Below are 18,378 nucleotides of genomic sequence, written 5' to 3'. Positions count from 1 at the left end.
ATCGAGGTTCTACTGTACCTAGCTAGTTGTGCAATGATCTACATGGTGAGATAGACTTCCTCTGCCCCACAAGCAGTTCATTTATGCCTTGAAGCATGAGACTTGGTTATACCCATTATCTCAGATTACATTGTCACAAGTGTCCTGAAGTTATCCAGCCCTTTAAAAATCCAGCCATAGTATTTGTCTCTCTCCCTGCAGCAACGAGTTCCACAGGTTGACTGACAATTTTTTCTAAATGTAGTCACCTTTCATTTCACTGAGAAACCCCCTTGATTTTGTGTTAATGGACAGAAAGAAAAGCAAACACTGATACATTTCAGTAACATGATGCGAAATGTTAGTGAAACCCTATCACTGCAGACAAGATGATAACGAGGATGTTCATCAGAGTTCAGTGCCCTGCCTCTCCTTTCTTTATGCCATCTGCTTTTGTCCAGTGAAGAATGTTTCAGCCCCTTATCTCCAACCAGAGAAGGAAGATAAAATACCAGGGAAAGGTGCATTTATCTTAGCATAGCTACTACGTGTCACTGAAAAGATATTGCATCTCCAGTGAGATACACTAGGGAGGGACGCCAGGTCTGCTGAATAGGGATCCCAACCATTTGGGAGGGGAGGTCCTCTTGAATGGAGCAAACCACCAAGACAACTCAGGAATTAGTTAATAAAAAACAATTGTTCAGCTAGTTGCCAATTGCGGGGGCGGGGGGGGGGGGGAGGCGGAAAAGCATCTTATGGGACCACACACAAGCAGAGTAAACAATGTATCAGTGGCAAGTAAGCCTCAACACTCCTTTGAGGCAGGTAGGTATTATTGCCCCCAGTATACAGAAGGGTAAATTGAGGCATCAAGAAGTTAAATGACTTGGCCAAAGTCACACGGAGATACGTAGCAGAGCCAAGAAAATAACACAAGGCTCCTGCCTCCGAGTACCCCATCCTAACCACAAGATCATCCTTCTTTCCTCTTCTTTTCTAAAGGAAATGGCATTGTCATTTCATCCCCTTTATTCCCAACTTCTTCAGAGAACACAAGAGAACAGTGCATTCCCCATTGGGAGCCAGCAGGAAACTGGACAGCATAAAGAAAGTTAATTGCTTTAACATGCAACCGAACTATTGAAAGGAAATCAATATGACCCCAACCCAGACTACTCCAGCAAAAGCCGTCATTAATTGGAACAAAGAAGAGACCTAGCTGGCAGGAAGATGCATAGGAAGTTTCCAACAAGTGCTGGCACCGTGGGCTCCGCTCTAGACCGTTAGTACCAGTTGCCAGGCTCTGCTTGTGCTCACTTCTCGCCTCCCTCCCCAGCACACATGTAATCCGAAACCTCACATCTCCAGAACGACCAACAACAACAAAAAAGAGTCAGGCAGAGACAGCAGCTGGCTGTCAGCAGCAGAGTGGAGAGGAGCCAAGCGAGGAAAGAACCCCAAGCCAGAGAGGGGCAGGATGGGGGGAGACAGCCGTGAAGTTTAAGAAGACAGAAAAACAACCACCAGAGGTGGAGGACAGTCCTGCGGCACTGTTGGGGTAAGGCTGGGTTGTTGCCTGGGTTCATTTCCACCACAGCATCTCAATAGCAGGAGGATTCAGTTAGTCAGCGGTAGCTCACGCTTTTGTAGCTGTTTGCATGGCAAATTGTGCTCAGCCATTGAACAGGGTTTGCTAGCCGGAATTTGGTTGCAAAGGACACTGGGGGGGGGGGGGGAGAAGGTGGTGAGAGTCAAAAGCTTTGAGGAGTCAGGAAAGCTGTGCTACAACAACAGAGTTTAACGAAAGCAGCGACTGCTCATTCTTATCACATGCATCAGGTTTGAAGCAGAAGGGAGTAACTTTTAGCTGATTAGTGACCATTTAAGGGCTGTATCTTGTGCTCACTTCTTCACTGGAGATACATGGGGTGCATGTCAGTGCAGAACTTGGCCCTACCCATGAGCAGGATCTGCCACAGGGCATTCTTTGCAGAGGTGTTTTCATGTGTGAGTACTTTGTTTAGCCAGCAGCTTTGGTGACTCCTTGCTCAGTGGGAACTACCGACTTTGGCAAGCGTATGTCAAACCACAGCAAGCTCCAGCCAGGGAATTTTACCTAAAAGAGCTCCCAGCTGGTGCTGAGTTTTATCCCCTAAACCCTGAAGCAAGCAGAATGCCCAGAAAACAAAACCATTCAGAGAAACCAGCTTACTGTGCAAATTAATATAAACGTTGTGCCCAGTGGAAATAAAGGGGAAGCTTTTACCCAGCTTCCAAATGGAGATCAGCAATGGTAACAGGAGCAGATTCTGGTCTGCTGTCCAAAACAGCACCAGAAACCCACAGCTCTGGCAGAGAACACCACGTCTCTCAGCCCATGTCCTACTGAACATGAGGCTGTGGGATCTGAGCACATTTTGATCAACACGGGAGGGAAATGAAATAGAGGAGAAAGAGCCCCAAGTGCACAAGAATAACCTCGAGCCAGCCTTGCTTCTAGCTACCAAAGTTTCCTCCCACCCCTTTCCTTCACTCACCATTTCTCACTGCCAAAGATGTAACCCCATGAGCCCCTCTGTTTTCTCCATCTGAAGCCAATTATTTCTCAATGCTGTTTGGAAGATTTCGTAACCCTTTGCATTGAGCTGACAAATGGTGTGTTCTCCAGAGGAAGCTCAAAGTTCAGCTGTTTACAAACAAGCAGAGAGAGAGAGAGAGACAGTTCTCCCCACATGTAGCGCAGATAGAGGAATGTGAAGGATCAAGTACTTTCAGCCTCTCCTTCCATTTCCCGTTGGATCCTGCTTATTTGGAAAGGATGGTGCATCGTACCACTCGCCTGTCACGCAAAGAAAACTGCAGAACTGCTTGTGTAATAGTACTGTAATTACTGGGCCCTCCTCATCTCCTAACTAGTTTGAATTCCAGAGACTCATTAGCGGTTCCTTGAAGGGTCTGTGGTTTACATTTGTTTTTAAACATTACAGTTCAGATGGCTTCCAAACAGAAAGAACAAAAAAAAAAAAAAGAAAAGGAAAAAAGTGGGAGAGAGAAAAACAAGGAAAAAAGTGGGAGAGAGAAAAAAACAGGCCAAATTTTCCTTGCAGTGAAAATCCTAAAGGGTTATGACTAGGGGCTTATCCAGCAGCGGAGGAGGAAAAATAAGCAATACGAAACATGTGTCTGGAAGTAGAAAGGCAGAGACATGGTTTACGTTACAGCTGTCACGTAGCACAGAGGCCTCTTAGCCTGTATCAAACATGACAGATCTATAGAAGGGCCTTTGCTGGAGGCCAAATGTACAGTGGGTTAGTGCACTAGCCATTCACCTTACAAACAGAGACTTAAATCCAAGCAAGTGGGAGAAAAACAAAAAAAAGTGATAAAACAATGGATTTTAGTCCACAACACAAACCCACCACAACTGAGAGTCTGCTCAGGACAGTCCCAGGACTGGAATAGCCAGGGGAGCTGGTAGTCAAAATTGAGGTGTCTTGGCAGAGTTGCCAGGGAAGTGCAGTGCCTGCCCATGCCCTTACTTGATACAAACTAGTGCAATCATTCCTCCCACACCATCCATTTCATAAGCTTCACACTTCACCCATCATTTAAATTGCTTCTTTCAAGAGATCAGAATTAGGTGCTTCAACTTCCTGGATTTTCCAGGTCCCTACAGCTAGGATGGATTCATTCAGTTTCTGAGTTCTGGACAGCGCTGTGCAAATAAGGACCCAGGTGTAATGGAAAGCAGCTAGAGAATGTGTTCCCGATATTGTGATGAGGCATCTGGCACTGAGAAATACAAGGCTATTGGCAGAAAACCTGTATTTCCTGAAGTGGCTATTTACTGGGCTTTCATAGACCTGGACACAGACACTCAAACATGGTACATCTCGTTCTGTCAGCTGTCCTTGAAAACAGCTGTTCTAATTACTCAGTCTACTACAGAGCCAAGACCCAAGCAGCAGTAACTACAGAACGTCAGAGACCCCACTTGTTAGTTGCAGATTTATTTTTAATACAGCTTGTCCTTTCAGTAGGCAAGTCACAATCCCTGTGCCTCAGTTTCTCCCACCTGTAAAACAGGAGTAATAATAATGACCTATCAAGGCGCTTCATTCATTTACAATTCTCAAATGAGATGTGCTAGAGAAGGGTAGAGGATTCTTAAGAGTTTTATAGAAGTTCCCAACTCAGTGGTCTCGATTATCAATTTCAGACTCTTGATTGATATTTCAGGGGGTTCAATGCCTTCCCATGAACTTGTCACACATTAGTTAAATAGGAGGTGATTAGGGCAGGACTGGGGCATCTTTACTGCTGCTGGGAAACCTAGCTCCAATAAGTGGACAAACTAGACTGCAGGCTCTCTTGACTATTTGGGTACCCAATCAATTCTATTTTATAATCTGAAAGGGCTTCAGATTTTTCAACCTTGGCTGACAAGGTCAAAGCTTTTCTCCCATGAAATTGAACCACAATTTACCAGCTTGTGTGCATGTTGGCAAAGGCTGAATTCTCTAGAGCTGGGAACTATTTTCTCCTGCCAGTGAATGAACTATTGGCCTCACTGGTTCTGACCTCTCCTGTTATGGACACAAGACTTGCTTGTGGGCTGTCGTGAAGATCATGCGGTTGGTCAACTACATCCATGTCAGCAAAAACTGCAGTAACAATGTAATATCGCTGGTGGATTTTCCCTATTTCTATAATCCCTTTAATCTCAAAGCATTTTGCAAATTTAAACTAATATATAAACCATATACAGGGATTATTTCATCTACTGCCAAAATGCACTTACTATTTAACAATGCACGGCAACATGACAATAGTTTAGGGACAGAAGTGGAAAAGATCTTATCCATTTGAAACCAGAACAATAATTCAGTACAGTACAAAGGAGCTACCACACTTAGAATTAACCCACGACACCACAGCTGAATACCTACTCTTGAGAAAGTGATCACAACTAGTCAGAACCTTTGTTTTAAGCCTCACTGGGAGGGCAGCACCTTCAGCAGTACAGCACCCCTTTTTCACCATGCTGGGGTGGACTTGGAAGATTCCCTGCCAAGCAACCAACACTACCTTCCTACAGCTCCTAAGCATTCCAGGGGTGTTTCCCATTCCAGTATTGGGCCAAACTCACCCTGCTTATCTTGTGTGACTTGATGGGAATAGATCATAGCACACGTTTGTGTTAATAGCTGCAGACAAGAAATCTGAGAAAACATCTTAAAGAAAACATTACAATGGAGTCAGAGATGAGTGTGTGACAACAGACAAACTCCTTGCTTGGGATCATCAGGTGGTCCCCACTTTCTGAAAGTGCCCCTCTTGTTGAGTTGTGAGGTCTCAAATGGCTGCCACTATGGGATGGGAGGTGAAGAGGATGCCGGTCTTCAGGCAGAATCAAAGATCAACATGACTAGGAAGTGCTGCATTAGAACTACATGTGCTAACAACAGCCTTCAACAACAGACTCCCCAAAGCTTCATCTCAGACTTTGGAAAGCAGCAACAGCAAAAGCCTAGAAGGGCTTGCTTGCAAGAGGACATTGAAGTCAATCATTGAAGTCAATCACATTTCCTGACTTCTAGTCCTGTGCCCTAACCACAAGATCATCATCTCTCTCGCTCTTTTCCCCTCTGTGCAAACATACATTACTGAAATGGCACCAGCATTATGACTAACCCATAGCTTAGTCCTCAACAATAAGTTTAGCCTCACCTGCCCTCCTACCCTCCAACACACCTACTTCTCCACGCAGAGGATGAAAGCACAGAAGGGTGTAACTTGTTAAAGGGAAGGGTGTTTAAACTGTATACATTCCACAAATGATTTATTATTCATGGAGACTGGACCAGCTTAAGCCAGATACCAGAATCTGGGCCCTATGGATCGTCGACCATATTATGCAGCCTTCGCTCTTGGTTAAGGTCCAGCCAGCTTACAATGGACATCAAAGATGTGACACACTCAGCTGGTTCTCAGTCCCAAAAGGCTCTAGCCCAGGGTGGCCAGCACATCCCTCGGCCCACGCCGCTTCCCGCAGCCCCCATTGGCCTGGAGCGGTGAACCGCGGCCAGTGGGAGGCGCGATCAGCTGAACCTGCGGACATGGCAGGTAAACAAACTGGCCCGGACCGCCAGGGGCTTTCCCTGAAGAAGCGGTGGCCCAATTTTGAGAAGCACTGCTCTAGCCAAAATGTTCAACCTGAGGTGCCTAAATAAATGTTCTTATTCTCAGAAATGCTGAGCAGGCAGAATTACCAATCAAATCAACAAGAACTGCAGATGCTCATCAGCTGAAAGTCAGGCCACTTATTTAGGTACCATACGGCTTTAGTCTATTAAAGCTAGTTGGAAAGATTTGGCCTCCAGGGCATTTATGGCAATTTGCACAACTTTACCCAACTGGCCCTGCAGGATGAATCTGCATTAAAAAGAAATAAGATAGTACTTTCTAGGCATCACCTTAACCTTAATCAGTAACAACCTGCAAGAGCCCGGAACACAGGCAGTGCCTTGCTGGTTTAAACTAACCTAACCCGTGCGGGTGAGCTACATGCACTGCAAACCAAATGGACATCTTTCTGCACTATTACTGTGCTTGTTCTCTTTCCAAGCAAGACTAATGCCTTGAGCTCATGGCAGGCTCTGCCTCCCTTCTAAAACAATATGGGGATCTAAAGATTTGATTTACTCAGTTCACTTCCCTGCAGTGTGAATAGGAGATCTGAAGATTTAATCCCATTGGCTACAATGTAGGGTTTTGTTGCTTTAAAGAGGAATTTCTCAGAAATGAACGGTCAGAAAAGAAGATGGTTGGAACCGTAACTTTCGGGCTGCCATGGCAGGCTAGAGGGAATGCTCCAAGCTGCCTGTCACGAAGCGGTTCAGGGTGGTGTTTGCTTTGATTTTTGTTTAAGTTTCTCTTTTCCTCCTTTCTCCCCCTCCGTTCCCCACCTTTTCTCATTTCTTCTTTGCGGCCTTTAGTTACAGCTGTGTGAATGCCAAGTCATAATAATAAGGTTTACTCTGTGTTGCAAAGGCAGGAAATGTGTGGACATTTTCTCCTGTAATGAGCTTCCAAGTCTTGCCGCTGTTGCCAGAAGAGTACTGGCTCCTGCTCTCATGTTCCTGTTCCCAGTGAACATACTACTGAGGGAGGTCAGCCGCAAAGAGAGACACCCAGTTGGAGAAACTGTGACATGGAGAGGTTGATTTGCCCAAGGTGAAACAGTCCATTGGTGGCAGTGCTTACTATAGAATCCAGGAACTCGATTTCCAGTTGCCTTCTGTAACCCCCAACAACATTCTATCCTTGGAAAGTAAACTGCCAGTTAAAGTGGGGGCTTCAAGCCGTCTGGGGGACTGCATCTCCAGTATCACACAGAGATCACCAGCGGCCAAACTGGTTTCTTCTTACCATCTGAAATGCTGTAAAGTAATGGAGTGAGAATAACATCAGCTACTTTTCCTTGTAAACAAGAACAGAGTAGTGGAACTGTATCTTCCACAGAGAGATGTCCGTTTTAATAATCATCATTCACTCTGATCTTCTGTACCACCTTTCACCTGTTACTGTAGGTCTTCTGCAGCTTCTTTGAAAAACAAGCATACTAAATGAATTAATCGTTATAACTCCTTTGTGATGTCAGTAAGTATCATTGCCCTCGCTTTATAGATAAGGAAGTGGAGGCACAGAGAAGTTAGGTGATTTGTTCAAGGTCACAAAGTGAATTGGTGGCAGAGCTAGGAATAGAACCCAGTCCTTCCCATGTGCTAATCTTTAGGGAAAAATCCTGGCCCCACTGAAGCCAATGGGAGTTTTACCACTGGTTTCGGTGGGAGTAAGATCAAGTCCAAGGTTAGTTCTGAGCAATTTATATAATTGGTAGAATGGAAGACGACAGACACATTTTTTTGTGGGGGATGGGGAGCAGAGGCAGGGAGGAGAATAAGTGGAAGAGTGATCTACACTAGGGTCTAAAGTCAAACAGATCTCTGTGGCATTTGTTCTTCCTTCCTCCCCTTCCCTCCCCCCGCCCCCCATATACACAATGCGTGGAAGTCTAAATCCCCTAGTCAGATTAGATGTCACTACATTACTACAAATGTGTGGTCAAACAGATCTATATTTATCTTACCGGGTACAAAAGTCACAGTCAGCTGTATAAACTTAAAGCATTCATGTCTCCTAAATAGATGTGGATCAGTCAAAATTCACAATATCACCATACACCACCAGCCCTAGAAACCAGAAATGTGACATGAGTATTACACAAGGGTGCTATGATAATGGAAGCACTCGCAAGGTGGCTTGCTGCTGCTGGAGCTCCAAGAAACCTTAAAAGGGAGCGTGTGTTGCGTTACACAGGGGAAGACAATTTTGTATACAGAATGCAGCATCGTGGGCATGATTTGGGACACACATTCTCAGGTTAGCAAGTGAAAGCTTATTTTCTGGGAGAACATGAGCTTGGATAGTTGAAAAGCAACAACTAATTTTTCCCTTTGTGGAAATCAGCCAGCTTTAATGTCATCCCATACATAGCAGGCTGAGAGGGAACACCATATTTTTGTCCTTGCCCAACTGTGCAAAATCCTTTGGCTTTTTAAAAGCGGTGAAGCAGAGCCCAGATGGAGAGTATACCCACAAACTGATCTGATACAAAGCCAGAGTGTCAGCTAGCTCCAGATTTGAATAAAAGCAATGTCAGGATATGCAGATAGTTAAAATCCCTCCTCCTTAGCTACTGGGAGCAAGGGCTGAGACCGGATAAACGTGTTTTACTTGTGATCTCAAATTAGCTCCCTAAAGAAGGCTGTTTGTTTCCCTAGTGTTAATAATATTGACAGTAAAAAGCTTCATGCGCACTCTCTCTTTCTTTCTTTGGCTTTTCTCCAGTGTAACACAACGTGAACAGTGCTGGCCAGGATGTCTTCTGAAGGCTTTCTGAAGGAAATACAGACCATTGGTGAGAAGTTCCTGCTTAAGCTCCAGAAGCTGCCCAAGGCTGAACCCGTGGAGATCGTGTCATTTTGTATTATCCTCTTCTTTATCGGTAAGTACGTGGAAGAGTGCTAGGATCCTATGTGCTCGTTGTTGCCTGAACCTCTCAGATCTCGTAGGCTGGCAGGCTGTGCTGAGGATTTTGCTGAAAGCAGGTGTGTTCTGCAGCTGTTCTAAAGAATGTGATTCTCTAGCTTATTTTCTCCCACAAATCCATTCTGATGGACGTGAATTTGAGCACTCAGGATAGGACCAGACCGATGGCCCTGAAGAATTCATTCCTGTTTATGTACAGAACATATAGCACGGGGAGTAGCAGTGCAAGCTTCCCCCATACCATCGCCCCTGAACATTGATCTGGAGGGAAGCACGCTTGCTCTCGCTGTGAGTAAATCCCAGAGTCACATCATGTGTAAATGTTTTGAGGAGTAGAAGGAGAGCGTTTGTGAAGAATGGTATTAGTGTATCTTGCCACCAGACAAGACACTCAAGTCTGGGATTGCCCCCATTACTGCTGCTTCCTAGAAACTGGCACACTTTAGTGGACACATTTCTTTTCCTGGTGTGAACAGAAAGAGTGCCTCCCCCTTGAAGAGGTTAGTTCATGGAGTCACCCTGTCATGGAGTAACTGGTGTTGGAGAAGGGGGAATAAACAGCTGTCTGGTCAGATGGAGAAAGTTTTTTTAAACAGTGGAAAAGTAGGAAGAGGAAAGGCAGGAACCCTTGAGTGAAAGGGAAAGGGGGGAGTTTGCTCGCAGTTTGAATGCCAGGGGGAAGGGCGGTGTCCACCACAAAGGGATCCCTCCCTCAGCTGGAATTTGGAAGCAGGTAGATCTGCTTCTCATAGGCCTTGACTACACTGGCAATTCACAGCGCTGCACTTGCTGCGCTCAGGGGTGTGAAAAAACACCCCCCCCCGAGCACAGCGAGTGCAGTGCTGTAAAGCGCCAGTGTAATCAGCGCTCACAGTGCTGCACGCTCGCTCGCAGCGCTGCAAGCTATTCCCCTCGGAGAGGTGGAGTACTTGCAGCGCTGCGAGAGAGCTCTCGCAGCGCTGGCGGCACGACTACACTCGCGCTTCACAGCGCGCTGTGGATCCGCGAGTGTAGCAAAGGCCATAGACACAACTGGTTTCCCCACTGGGTCTGGTTACCTGGCAGCCTGTCAATGGATTCCACTTAAAGGAACAAACACAATGGGTGTTATGTAACACTTACCGCATCACCCTTATCTCTTCCAGAGAAAGGTATTAATCCCATCCCCATTTTGACCATCATCCCTAACAGGATCCTGGCAGTTCAGCTCTTTGTTTTTAAAGGGAACCCTATGGTTGACACTATATATAGTTTGGACAGATAGTGGCTGGGTGGTGATGGTGGCCCATGAAATACAGGGGATCAGACTAGATGATCTGAGAGTCCCTTCTAGCCTTAAATTCTGTGATGAACAAAAATATAAGCGCCTACTAGTTTACCAGTTTGGAAGAAACCCCCCCCCAAAGTTCTGAATACCTGTTATCATTATGTTCCATTCTGATGAAGTGGGCTGTAGCCCACACAAGCTTATGCTCAAATAAATTTGTTAGTCTCTAAGGTGCCACAAGTACTCTTGTTCTTTTTGTTGGCATTAAAGTCACTTTTCTTAAGAGATGGGATGAGAACACTGACTTCACAGACAAATCCCAGCTCTGGTAACTGTTCCCTGCATACCTGTAATTTCATCTGAATGGACACTGTTCTTCACTTTCTACCCTTTAAAGCCACACAGCACTACACAGCTGATGCATTTCACTCCAGAGGAGGCTGTCCTAAGAGGGGTGGAGGGATTCCCATTAGGCCTGATGCCCCAGGCCTTATGAGCATATAACTTCCAGGAATGGCAATGGGAATTTTTCATGTGCAATTACTGCACCACGGGACCCACAGTCTGGAAAGTATTTTAAGATCCTTTGGAATTAAATGTGCTGTATAATGTAATTATAAATGTTATTCTATAGCTTTAAGGTTATTTGCTCACATACTGATAAGCCAACTTTGTTGGAGATAGTACGTTATGGCAAAAAAAACACCTGCCCAGAAATAAATCCAACATTTACAGCAGAGCTTCCAGGAAATTCTGCCTCTTCAAGGCACTGCAAAGTTGGTCTGTTTTTATTCTTGTAAGATCTTGTCAGAAGCCAATACTCTTCATTTCTCTCTTCAGTTACTGTGCTGTCACTGATGACCCTAGCCTGCAGCTGTTGCTGCTATCGCTGCTGCTGCAATGGAAGCCCTGATCAGAGAGGCAGGAAGATCCAGATCCAGCCAACTGCTCATGTGTGAAATGCATCAGGAGAAGACAGTGAAAGAGGACATAGGAGCCACTGTGGCTGAATGGCCTGGGAATGACCCTCTCTACACTAACCCTCTGAACGGGCTGGTGGGAGTGAATGAGAATACGCTGCAGAGGTAGGGTATGTCTTCACTATCCGCCGTATCGGCGGGTTGCAATCGATTTATCTGGGATCGATATATCGCGTTGCGTTAAGACGCGATATATCGATCCCCGAACGCGCTCACCATTGACGGGGAGCCCATAGGGTGACCAGATGTCCTGTTTTTAAAGGGACAGTCCAGTTTTTTGGGGACTTTTTCTTATATAGGCGCCTATTACCCCCAACCCCGATTTTTCACAGTTGCTATCTGCTAACCCTATGCAGAGGAGGAAAGTGGATCATAAGATGGACTAGGTTGTTCTGCAATGATCACTGCCTGGGTCTGTGATGTGGCCACATAGGTAACAGTATTCTGACATCCTTGTCTCCTTGCCATAGAAAGAAACAAAAACAGACTTTTCCCAAAGCGAACATTGCAGCTGGGCTGGCAGAAAATTCCAACAGGCTCATTCTTTGTGAGCAAAGAGCAGCAAACCACAAAGAGCACATGCAGACTGCCCTGGGGTTAGGAAGGTCCCCTGCTCTCTTGATAAATGACCTAATCCAGTGACGTGGTGCTGGGCACTAGCAATTCCTACTGTCATCACTGGAGATATCCATTACCAGCACCCGTCAGGATCAAGCCCAAAGCAAGTATGGCTTTTCCTTCCCTGTTCTACTTTCTTTAAAACCATGAGTAATAGAGTACGTGAAATTTAACAGAGCCATCCACTCAGAGCACAGCATGACATGAACTTTCAGCTGGCACATGAGCTCAGAGACTGGAAGTACAGTTGGCATCAAATGCTCCCTGCTTTTATTTTCTCAGTGTTACAAAGACAAGAAAACTGCCAAAGAGGAAAACAATTAGACTATGTGCAATATCCCTCATACACTGAAGGATGAAGGCAAGAGGGGAAAACCCTAACAAATTGTTTTGTTTGCTTGCCCTGCCAGTAATCATTTTTTAAAAAAAGGTTTTTATTTAGATCCTTCTCTTCCATGAAAAAGTGTTGCTTTTTCTGCATATTGCAGGGTGAGTGTTCAGTACAGTGCATGGGGCACTGAAGCAGATGTACAAATCCCCATTATTATTCATGGGAGTAGCATGCCTCGCTCCCTGCACTAAAGAAGGCCGGTGTGTAGTTTATATTAACGGCAGCACATGTTTAAGGTATATTTATTCACACATGTATTTCAGAGAAAGAATATACAGTGAGGGCAGTGTTAATTCAGGATATACGTGCAGCAGCTGAGAGATGGCATCATGACAAGTGGTGGAGCAAACTGGAGCCAAGCAAACTGTACCACTAAAGTGCAAATAAATACCTTTTCAACACTGCAGCCACTGTGTAAATTTGGTTTATAGTCCAGGGAACTTCAAAAGGAAGTTACATGTGTATAAAGTCTGCAGCATTGGGCCCGAAATTTGTAATTAAGGGTAGGAAAGGAGAAGAAAAACTACTCCCCTTTCTCAGTAATCCGTTAGTTAAAAGAGGTTTAATTTTTAAAACTGAAAGCAATTATGCCACAATATGAACTGATCACCTTTAAGAGAAATTAAAACAAGCCCATTCGGAGTTAAGAGAGTGTAAACAAATCTTCTACTCGCATTTTGCATTTTGACTACTATGATTGAAACAGCCAAATGGACTACATACATATCTACAGTGCCAGAGTTCAGCTAAGGTGGGCTGAGTTACAAAGCTTTGAATATGGTGCTTTTTTAACACTTGCTGACACTTCTGTAAAAAGGGGCAATGAAAAGAGGGAAAATATTTAAAAGAATCCCTTACCTAAATTACTAAGAGCACCCTAGATTATTAACAATATCCTCTGTGTGTGTATGTGTGTGTACACACACACACAAATACACACACACAAAATCAACTAGTTTACTTTTCACCACTTGTGTTGTTTAGCTTTTTGTTCTTCACTCAATTAGATTTGTCCATTTTGCATCTGAGTTCATTCTCATACTTTGGAACAATTCTGGAAGCTGCCAACAATGCAGAGGAATGTTTAGATTAAGAAAAAACAATACCGCAGCATTTCAATTGTGCAAAAATAAAATGCATTTTAATAGATAATGGGGATGGTTTGTTTTTTAAGAGAATTAAAAATGTTGGACCTAACTTGACAGGGGCCATTAAAAGTTAAATAATAATAATGGTCCACTGCTATAAGCTAGCCACACACAAAGAATAAAAGTGATATTTAGCCTGAAGTGCCCAGCCTTTCCATTTGGCTGCCACAATGCACATGGTAGAAGCAAAACTTTGCATCTCCTAACAAAGGAATTGGGACAACTAAGCCCTAGTGTAGTATCAGTTTAATATAATAAACTTTCATAGATCTGGTGCACCCTCCCACAGAAGATCTCCAAGTGTTTTACAGACATTAGAGAGACAAAGCGGGTGAGGCAATATTTTTTACTGGACCAACTTTTGTTGGTGAAAGAGACAAGCTTCTGAGATTCACAGAGCTCTTCTTCAGGTCTGGAAAAGGTAACCAGAATGTTACAACTAAATACAAGGTGGGACAGATTGTTAAGCCATAAGGGGTTAACACTGAAGGTGTTGTGAAGGTTTCCTTGGAGGACCAGGGCTGATAAGTCAGATATGGAGTGAACACTCTGCGAAAAGTATTCGCCCACAGGTAACAAGGTATTTTTATCCAATAGAAGATATTACCTCACCCACCTTGTCTCTCTCATATCCTGGGACCAACATGGCTACAACAACATTCCAGACATCAGGGAAGTAACCCTCACGCTAGGTACATCTGTGGTTATCCCTGAGGCACAGAGATGTTAATTGACTGCCCAACGGGAAACTTGATACATCCTCACTTATAAGGATGAGCTTTTTGCTTCTCAATTAACTAGAAACCTAGACCTACATAACTGTGACCAATGAAACCGCACTTACTTCTTCCCTACCCCCAGCCAGGCAGTGGCTGTTATGGAAATGAATAGGATCCTAGCATGAAGCGTTTCACCATCATGGAGCTGCCTGTGCTAATGCAGTCATGGTGGCTGTCACAAGGAGGACACTGCAGTGAGGAAAAACTCACCTGGAGTGACAGTGGGTACTTGGGGACTGCTATAAGCAAGCCCATATTTACCAGCCCTTATCTACACAGGCATAGCAACAAGGCTTAAAATACTGACCAAGAGCAGCAAGAGGAAGGCCCCTGCCTTATCTCCACCACAATATGTTCCCAAATTAGCATCAACCGGGAATAAAAAAAAGGGAGGGATAGAAAGAGCAACAGGGAATTTAAACACTCGCTGAAGACAGCCTGAAACCAAGATCATATTTCAGACCAGGGGAATGGTGTCCTACCAGCAGGTGGTATGGACACCCCACCCTCGCGAGAAGACAGCTACTATGGGCTCAGTTCTGCAAAGCGCTGAGGTGCTACTTGCTCTTTCAAGCATGTGAGCAGTCCCCTCAAAGTTAGTGGGATTACTCACATGCTTGGAATTCAGCAGATGCTTAAGTACATGGCGAGATGGGGTCTAAGTCCCAGTGCACAAAGAATTTCAGGCGATGCCACAAATACTAGTTCAACTCACTGAATTTCTACAGTTTATGATTGGCTAATAAACACTGGACCAGTTCCACCTGCACACCACACACACATATTTCTAGTCTCTTGGCTTAAAATAATCTACAGATAAAGTGGATGGGAGCCACAGGCAGATTTACCCTGCGCGGTGTTGGATCTGGGGCGCCTCCTTGCTCAGATAGGAGGAGGGCAATTTTTTTAAGCCCAGCAAGCACAGGCAGAGAATAACTCTCTTCAAATGCAGAAGCTTTTGTAAACGTGCAACAGCTGGAGTTAGCATGGAAGCAGGAAGTGCAAGATGCACGCGACGATTGCCTTAGTCTTCCATGACGCAGCTGTCATCGTTTTCTTGTTACGCAATTTTCATTTTGGTAAAGTGGAGTGTGGTCACATAGATCTTACATAAAAGCTTCTACTCACCAGATGAACCCTCCCGCTTTAGAGTGCTAAACTGACCTCAGTTAATGCTACTTTTGATCAGACTGTAGGATCTGACGGTGAGCAACAAGTTCACCTCCCCTTCTCCCCCATGCCCCTGGAGCCCTCTACTTGTGTAATCTTCCTGTTCCACTTTAAGAAAGCAACAAAGAGTCTATTTGATTATAGCTATCCCACAGTGCAATTGCTCTGTAAGGGACTACTCTGCCTGTACGGTTACAAATTGATGAAGATACTGATTGGAAGTGTGGCCTTGTTTAACACACTTCTAAAAAGAGAGGAGTAAGGCCTGGTCTACCCTTAAAGATTAGATTGACTAGGTCAGGCAGGGCTGTGAAGGGGAAACACACCTTCTGTTCACGTAGGAAGCATCCCCATACTATGGCGCTACAGTGGCACAGTGCTGTAGCTGTGCATTGTAGACATGCCCTGTGTTTCTAAACTGAGCTTGGGATACCGACTTCTGTACATAAATCAGAGATTAGAGCCGAATCCCCTCCACCAAGAGTGAGGTTGTGAGCTACCACCTGACCCAGCAGCTACAAGAACTAGCAGGTCCTCTCAAGTATCAGTAAGGTTTTTTGTTGGAATGGAGGCCTGCAGCAAGATGCAGGCATGGAAAGGAGGAAAGAAAAGATGTTTGATTCAATCAGTGTCATGTGGAGACCATAAAGCAAAAGATCAGTGGGATGAATTATAGAGAGGAAGGGTTGCTACCTGTCGCATTGTTTCCTAGGACAGTCTCACATCATACAGGTAAGACTTGCACGACATTGAAATGTTCAAAAATATCCTTTGGAGTAGCATCGAGTCAGGACATTGCATCATGATGGGATGACAAACATGGCCAAATTCAGACCTGGTGCATGCATATGCAACTCGACTTCACACCATGTCTGAACCTGATCCAATCAATTTGGCCCATGGCCAGGACAAACTTTTAAAGGCAGCAACTCTAGGTCTCCACCAAAGTGATGAATGTTTTACTCCTTTGGGGAAAAGGTTCATATTGCCAACATACACCCCCCTCAGGCTCTCTCACTGGCTGGTGCTTGATCAAATAGATCAAGGAGTAACAGCATTGATCAGGGGCCACAGCTTTTAATCACAAGTCACACTGCAATCAAGGGCTGGATACATGATACCTACCATTTCCCTCCACTACCTTTCCAGCAGGACTACTCCAATTGAAACACACACAGACACAAATAAGGCTTGGGAGTGGTGAGTCATGGGCAAACCATGGCTCTGAACTGTACAATCAGACAAGCCACAGATAAGCCTCACCACCCTTCCAGAAAGTCTGCTGGGGAGACACAAAACACTGCCACTGTTGTTAATAATTTACTAAAGTACAAACAGGCAATTCCCACAGAGAGTCCGCCCTTCCCATGCACACTGAAGAGGGACCTCTCAGCAGGCCGGGATCTTCTGCAGGACGTGCAGAGAAGGCACCAGTGGCAGAAGGCACATACGCTACATCCACAGCAGTTTCAGGTAATAGTGGAACCATCCACAACTACTTCGTTTCAAGGCTGACTACATTCAGAGGAAAGATGGCAGCTTTGGGGTATCCAGTCAGACTGTATTTCTTCCCTCGGGCTTGGAGGAGACCTATTTTGAGGCTATCGATGCTGTCACTATTTTAGAGGGCGAGGAGACTGTCCCAGAGGGTCTGCATGCAGCTTTCTCAGGGGTGAACTATCCAGACAGGCCCTTTGTCACTACATGTCTAACTGCAGAGTTATAAAGGACCCTGTTAAAATGATCTGCTGTGATTCCAAAAACCAAAGCATTATCCAAATACTTTGGCTGCTGGGGCAGAAGTAACAAACAACAACTGGAGTGTGTTTCTGAGATTCTAGCGGGCACCGCTTTGTGAGGGTGAAATTAACTTCACACTGTCTAATCCTTTTCCTTTCATGCAGTATTAAGGGCAGAAATGCAAGGGGAGGGGGCTAGTACAGGTATAAGTAGACTGAAATAATTTAGTGAGGTGTTGTCTCCCTCTCCCCCACTCTTTGTATTAGGTCAGGATAGCAGTCGCTCTGACGGAAGGAGGAATAATCCATCCATCCTTTCATTTCTCACTGAGGTGTATAAAGCAGGGAAGCATTAAAGCTTCTTGCAAAGAGATGTCTGATGTTATTTAAATGGTGTAACAGCATGGCTGTGAGCAAGGCAACGGGCAAGATGGCATTGAATGAGCAAGCGTGTAGAGCCTAGTGAGACTCCAGATTAAATTATGTCAATAAAATAAAAATATTTTAGTTGCAGTTTAACACCATTAGTGAGAGTGTGCGTGTGCACACATGCATGTGTTACTGTTAAAGAAATGGTAAGGTTTGGGTCAAAAACGGGAGGAAAAGCTAAAACTAACACTTTGTGCATAACACCTGCAGAAGGAGAAACGTTTGCATGGAGGTAGCTGGGCTGTTCTAAATGCTTATCTTTTTGTATTAAACGATAAGAAGGATTAATCCTTCATTTGATAATGTGCCTGCAGAACAGATTGCTTTTGCTATAGGGGTACAAGAGCATATGTCCATGTCTGGTGTACTCCCATGACTTAAGAGCCTAACTTTTTATTTTAAAAGGGCCACATCCTCAACTGGTGTAAACCTGAGTATCTCAACTGACTTCAGTGGCGCTATCCTGATTTACCCCTGCTGAGGATCTCGTTCAAAATGTCTTAAGCTCTGACAGACTTGCAGTGGTCACTGATTTTTATTATATTCTTTTACATCCAGACTATACAATCCTTATACTGACGATTCTGACAAAGCCATGACTGTAGCTGCACCCGCAGACTCTGCTAAAATATTGGTAAAATAAAACCCCACTGCTGGAATAATTAATCCCGGAACAGAATTTTAAGGGCAGAATCTTCTCTGGCACAGACCACTAGACAGTTCTTTGGTGTTCTATATTCGGTTTATGTTCATGGGATTGG

At 44.7% G+C, this 18,378-nt stretch overlaps 2 protein-coding genes across 21 annotated transcripts in view; one reads left to right on the top strand and one right to left on the bottom strand.

The window, feature by feature from the left end:
* The window catches only part of RECQL5 (RecQ like helicase 5), a 57,303-nt gene that overhangs the window by 20,681 nt on the left and 18,244 nt on the right, over positions 1–18,378 (bottom strand). The window contains exons 8-9 of one of the 18 annotated variants that reach the window (XR_508214.4): positions 8,135–8,237; positions 7,270–7,424 (exon numbers count right to left, since the gene is read on the bottom strand). The exons of 14 other annotated variants lie outside the window; for them this stretch is intronic. Coding sequence is in view for 1 of the 4 variants with exons in the window: in XM_065563447.1 (XP_065419519.1) it covers positions 8,219–8,237 (19 nt within the window). In the remaining 3 variants the exon portion in view is untranslated. Of the gene's footprint in view, positions 1–2,519; positions 2,967–7,248; positions 7,425–7,460; positions 8,238–18,378 lie in introns of those variants that run through there. 3 more of the 18 variants (XR_508213.4, XM_042841124.2, XM_065563447.1) reach the window with 3 other exon arrangements.
* On the top strand, positions 1,317–12,758 carry SMIM5 (small integral membrane protein 5). 3 transcript variants are annotated; one of them, XR_010591876.1, is made up of 4 exons: positions 1,317–1,540; positions 8,896–9,052; positions 11,204–11,448; positions 11,814–12,758. XR_010591876.1 is itself a non-coding variant. In XM_042841127.2 (3 exons), exons 2-3 carry the CDS (start codon positions 8,926–8,928, stop codon positions 11,320–11,322), a joined length of 246 nt encoding a protein of 81 aa, XP_042697061.1. In that variant the 5' UTR covers positions 1,317–1,540; positions 8,896–8,925; the 3' UTR covers positions 11,323–12,758. The 3 variants fall into 3 exon arrangements, 1 of the variants encoding a protein (XP_042697061.1); XR_006172388.2 differs by having other exon boundaries at positions 1,318–1,540; positions 12,616–12,758; XM_042841127.2 differs by having other exon boundaries at positions 11,204–12,758.

The sequence above is a fragment of the Chrysemys picta genome, chromosome 12 (assembly GCF_011386835.1).
Source record: "Chrysemys picta bellii isolate R12L10 chromosome 12, ASM1138683v2, whole genome shotgun sequence".
Classification (NCBI taxonomy): domain Eukaryota; kingdom Metazoa; phylum Chordata; order Testudines; family Emydidae; genus Chrysemys; species Chrysemys picta.
The sequence above is the reverse complement of the archived record's forward strand: the minus strand, read 5'-3'. Positions and strand labels throughout refer to the sequence as shown.

Bases quoted from the DNA above. Each gene is read 5' to 3' on its own strand.
- SMIM5 (XM_042841127.2), top strand. From the start codon at position 8,926: ATGTCTTCTGAAGGCTTTCTGAAGGAAATACAGACCATTGGTGAGAAG. The intron at 9,053-11,203 runs GTAAGTACGTGG...TTCTCTCTTCAG, and splicing joins TATTATCCTCTTCTTTATCG to TTACTGTGCTGTCACTGATG.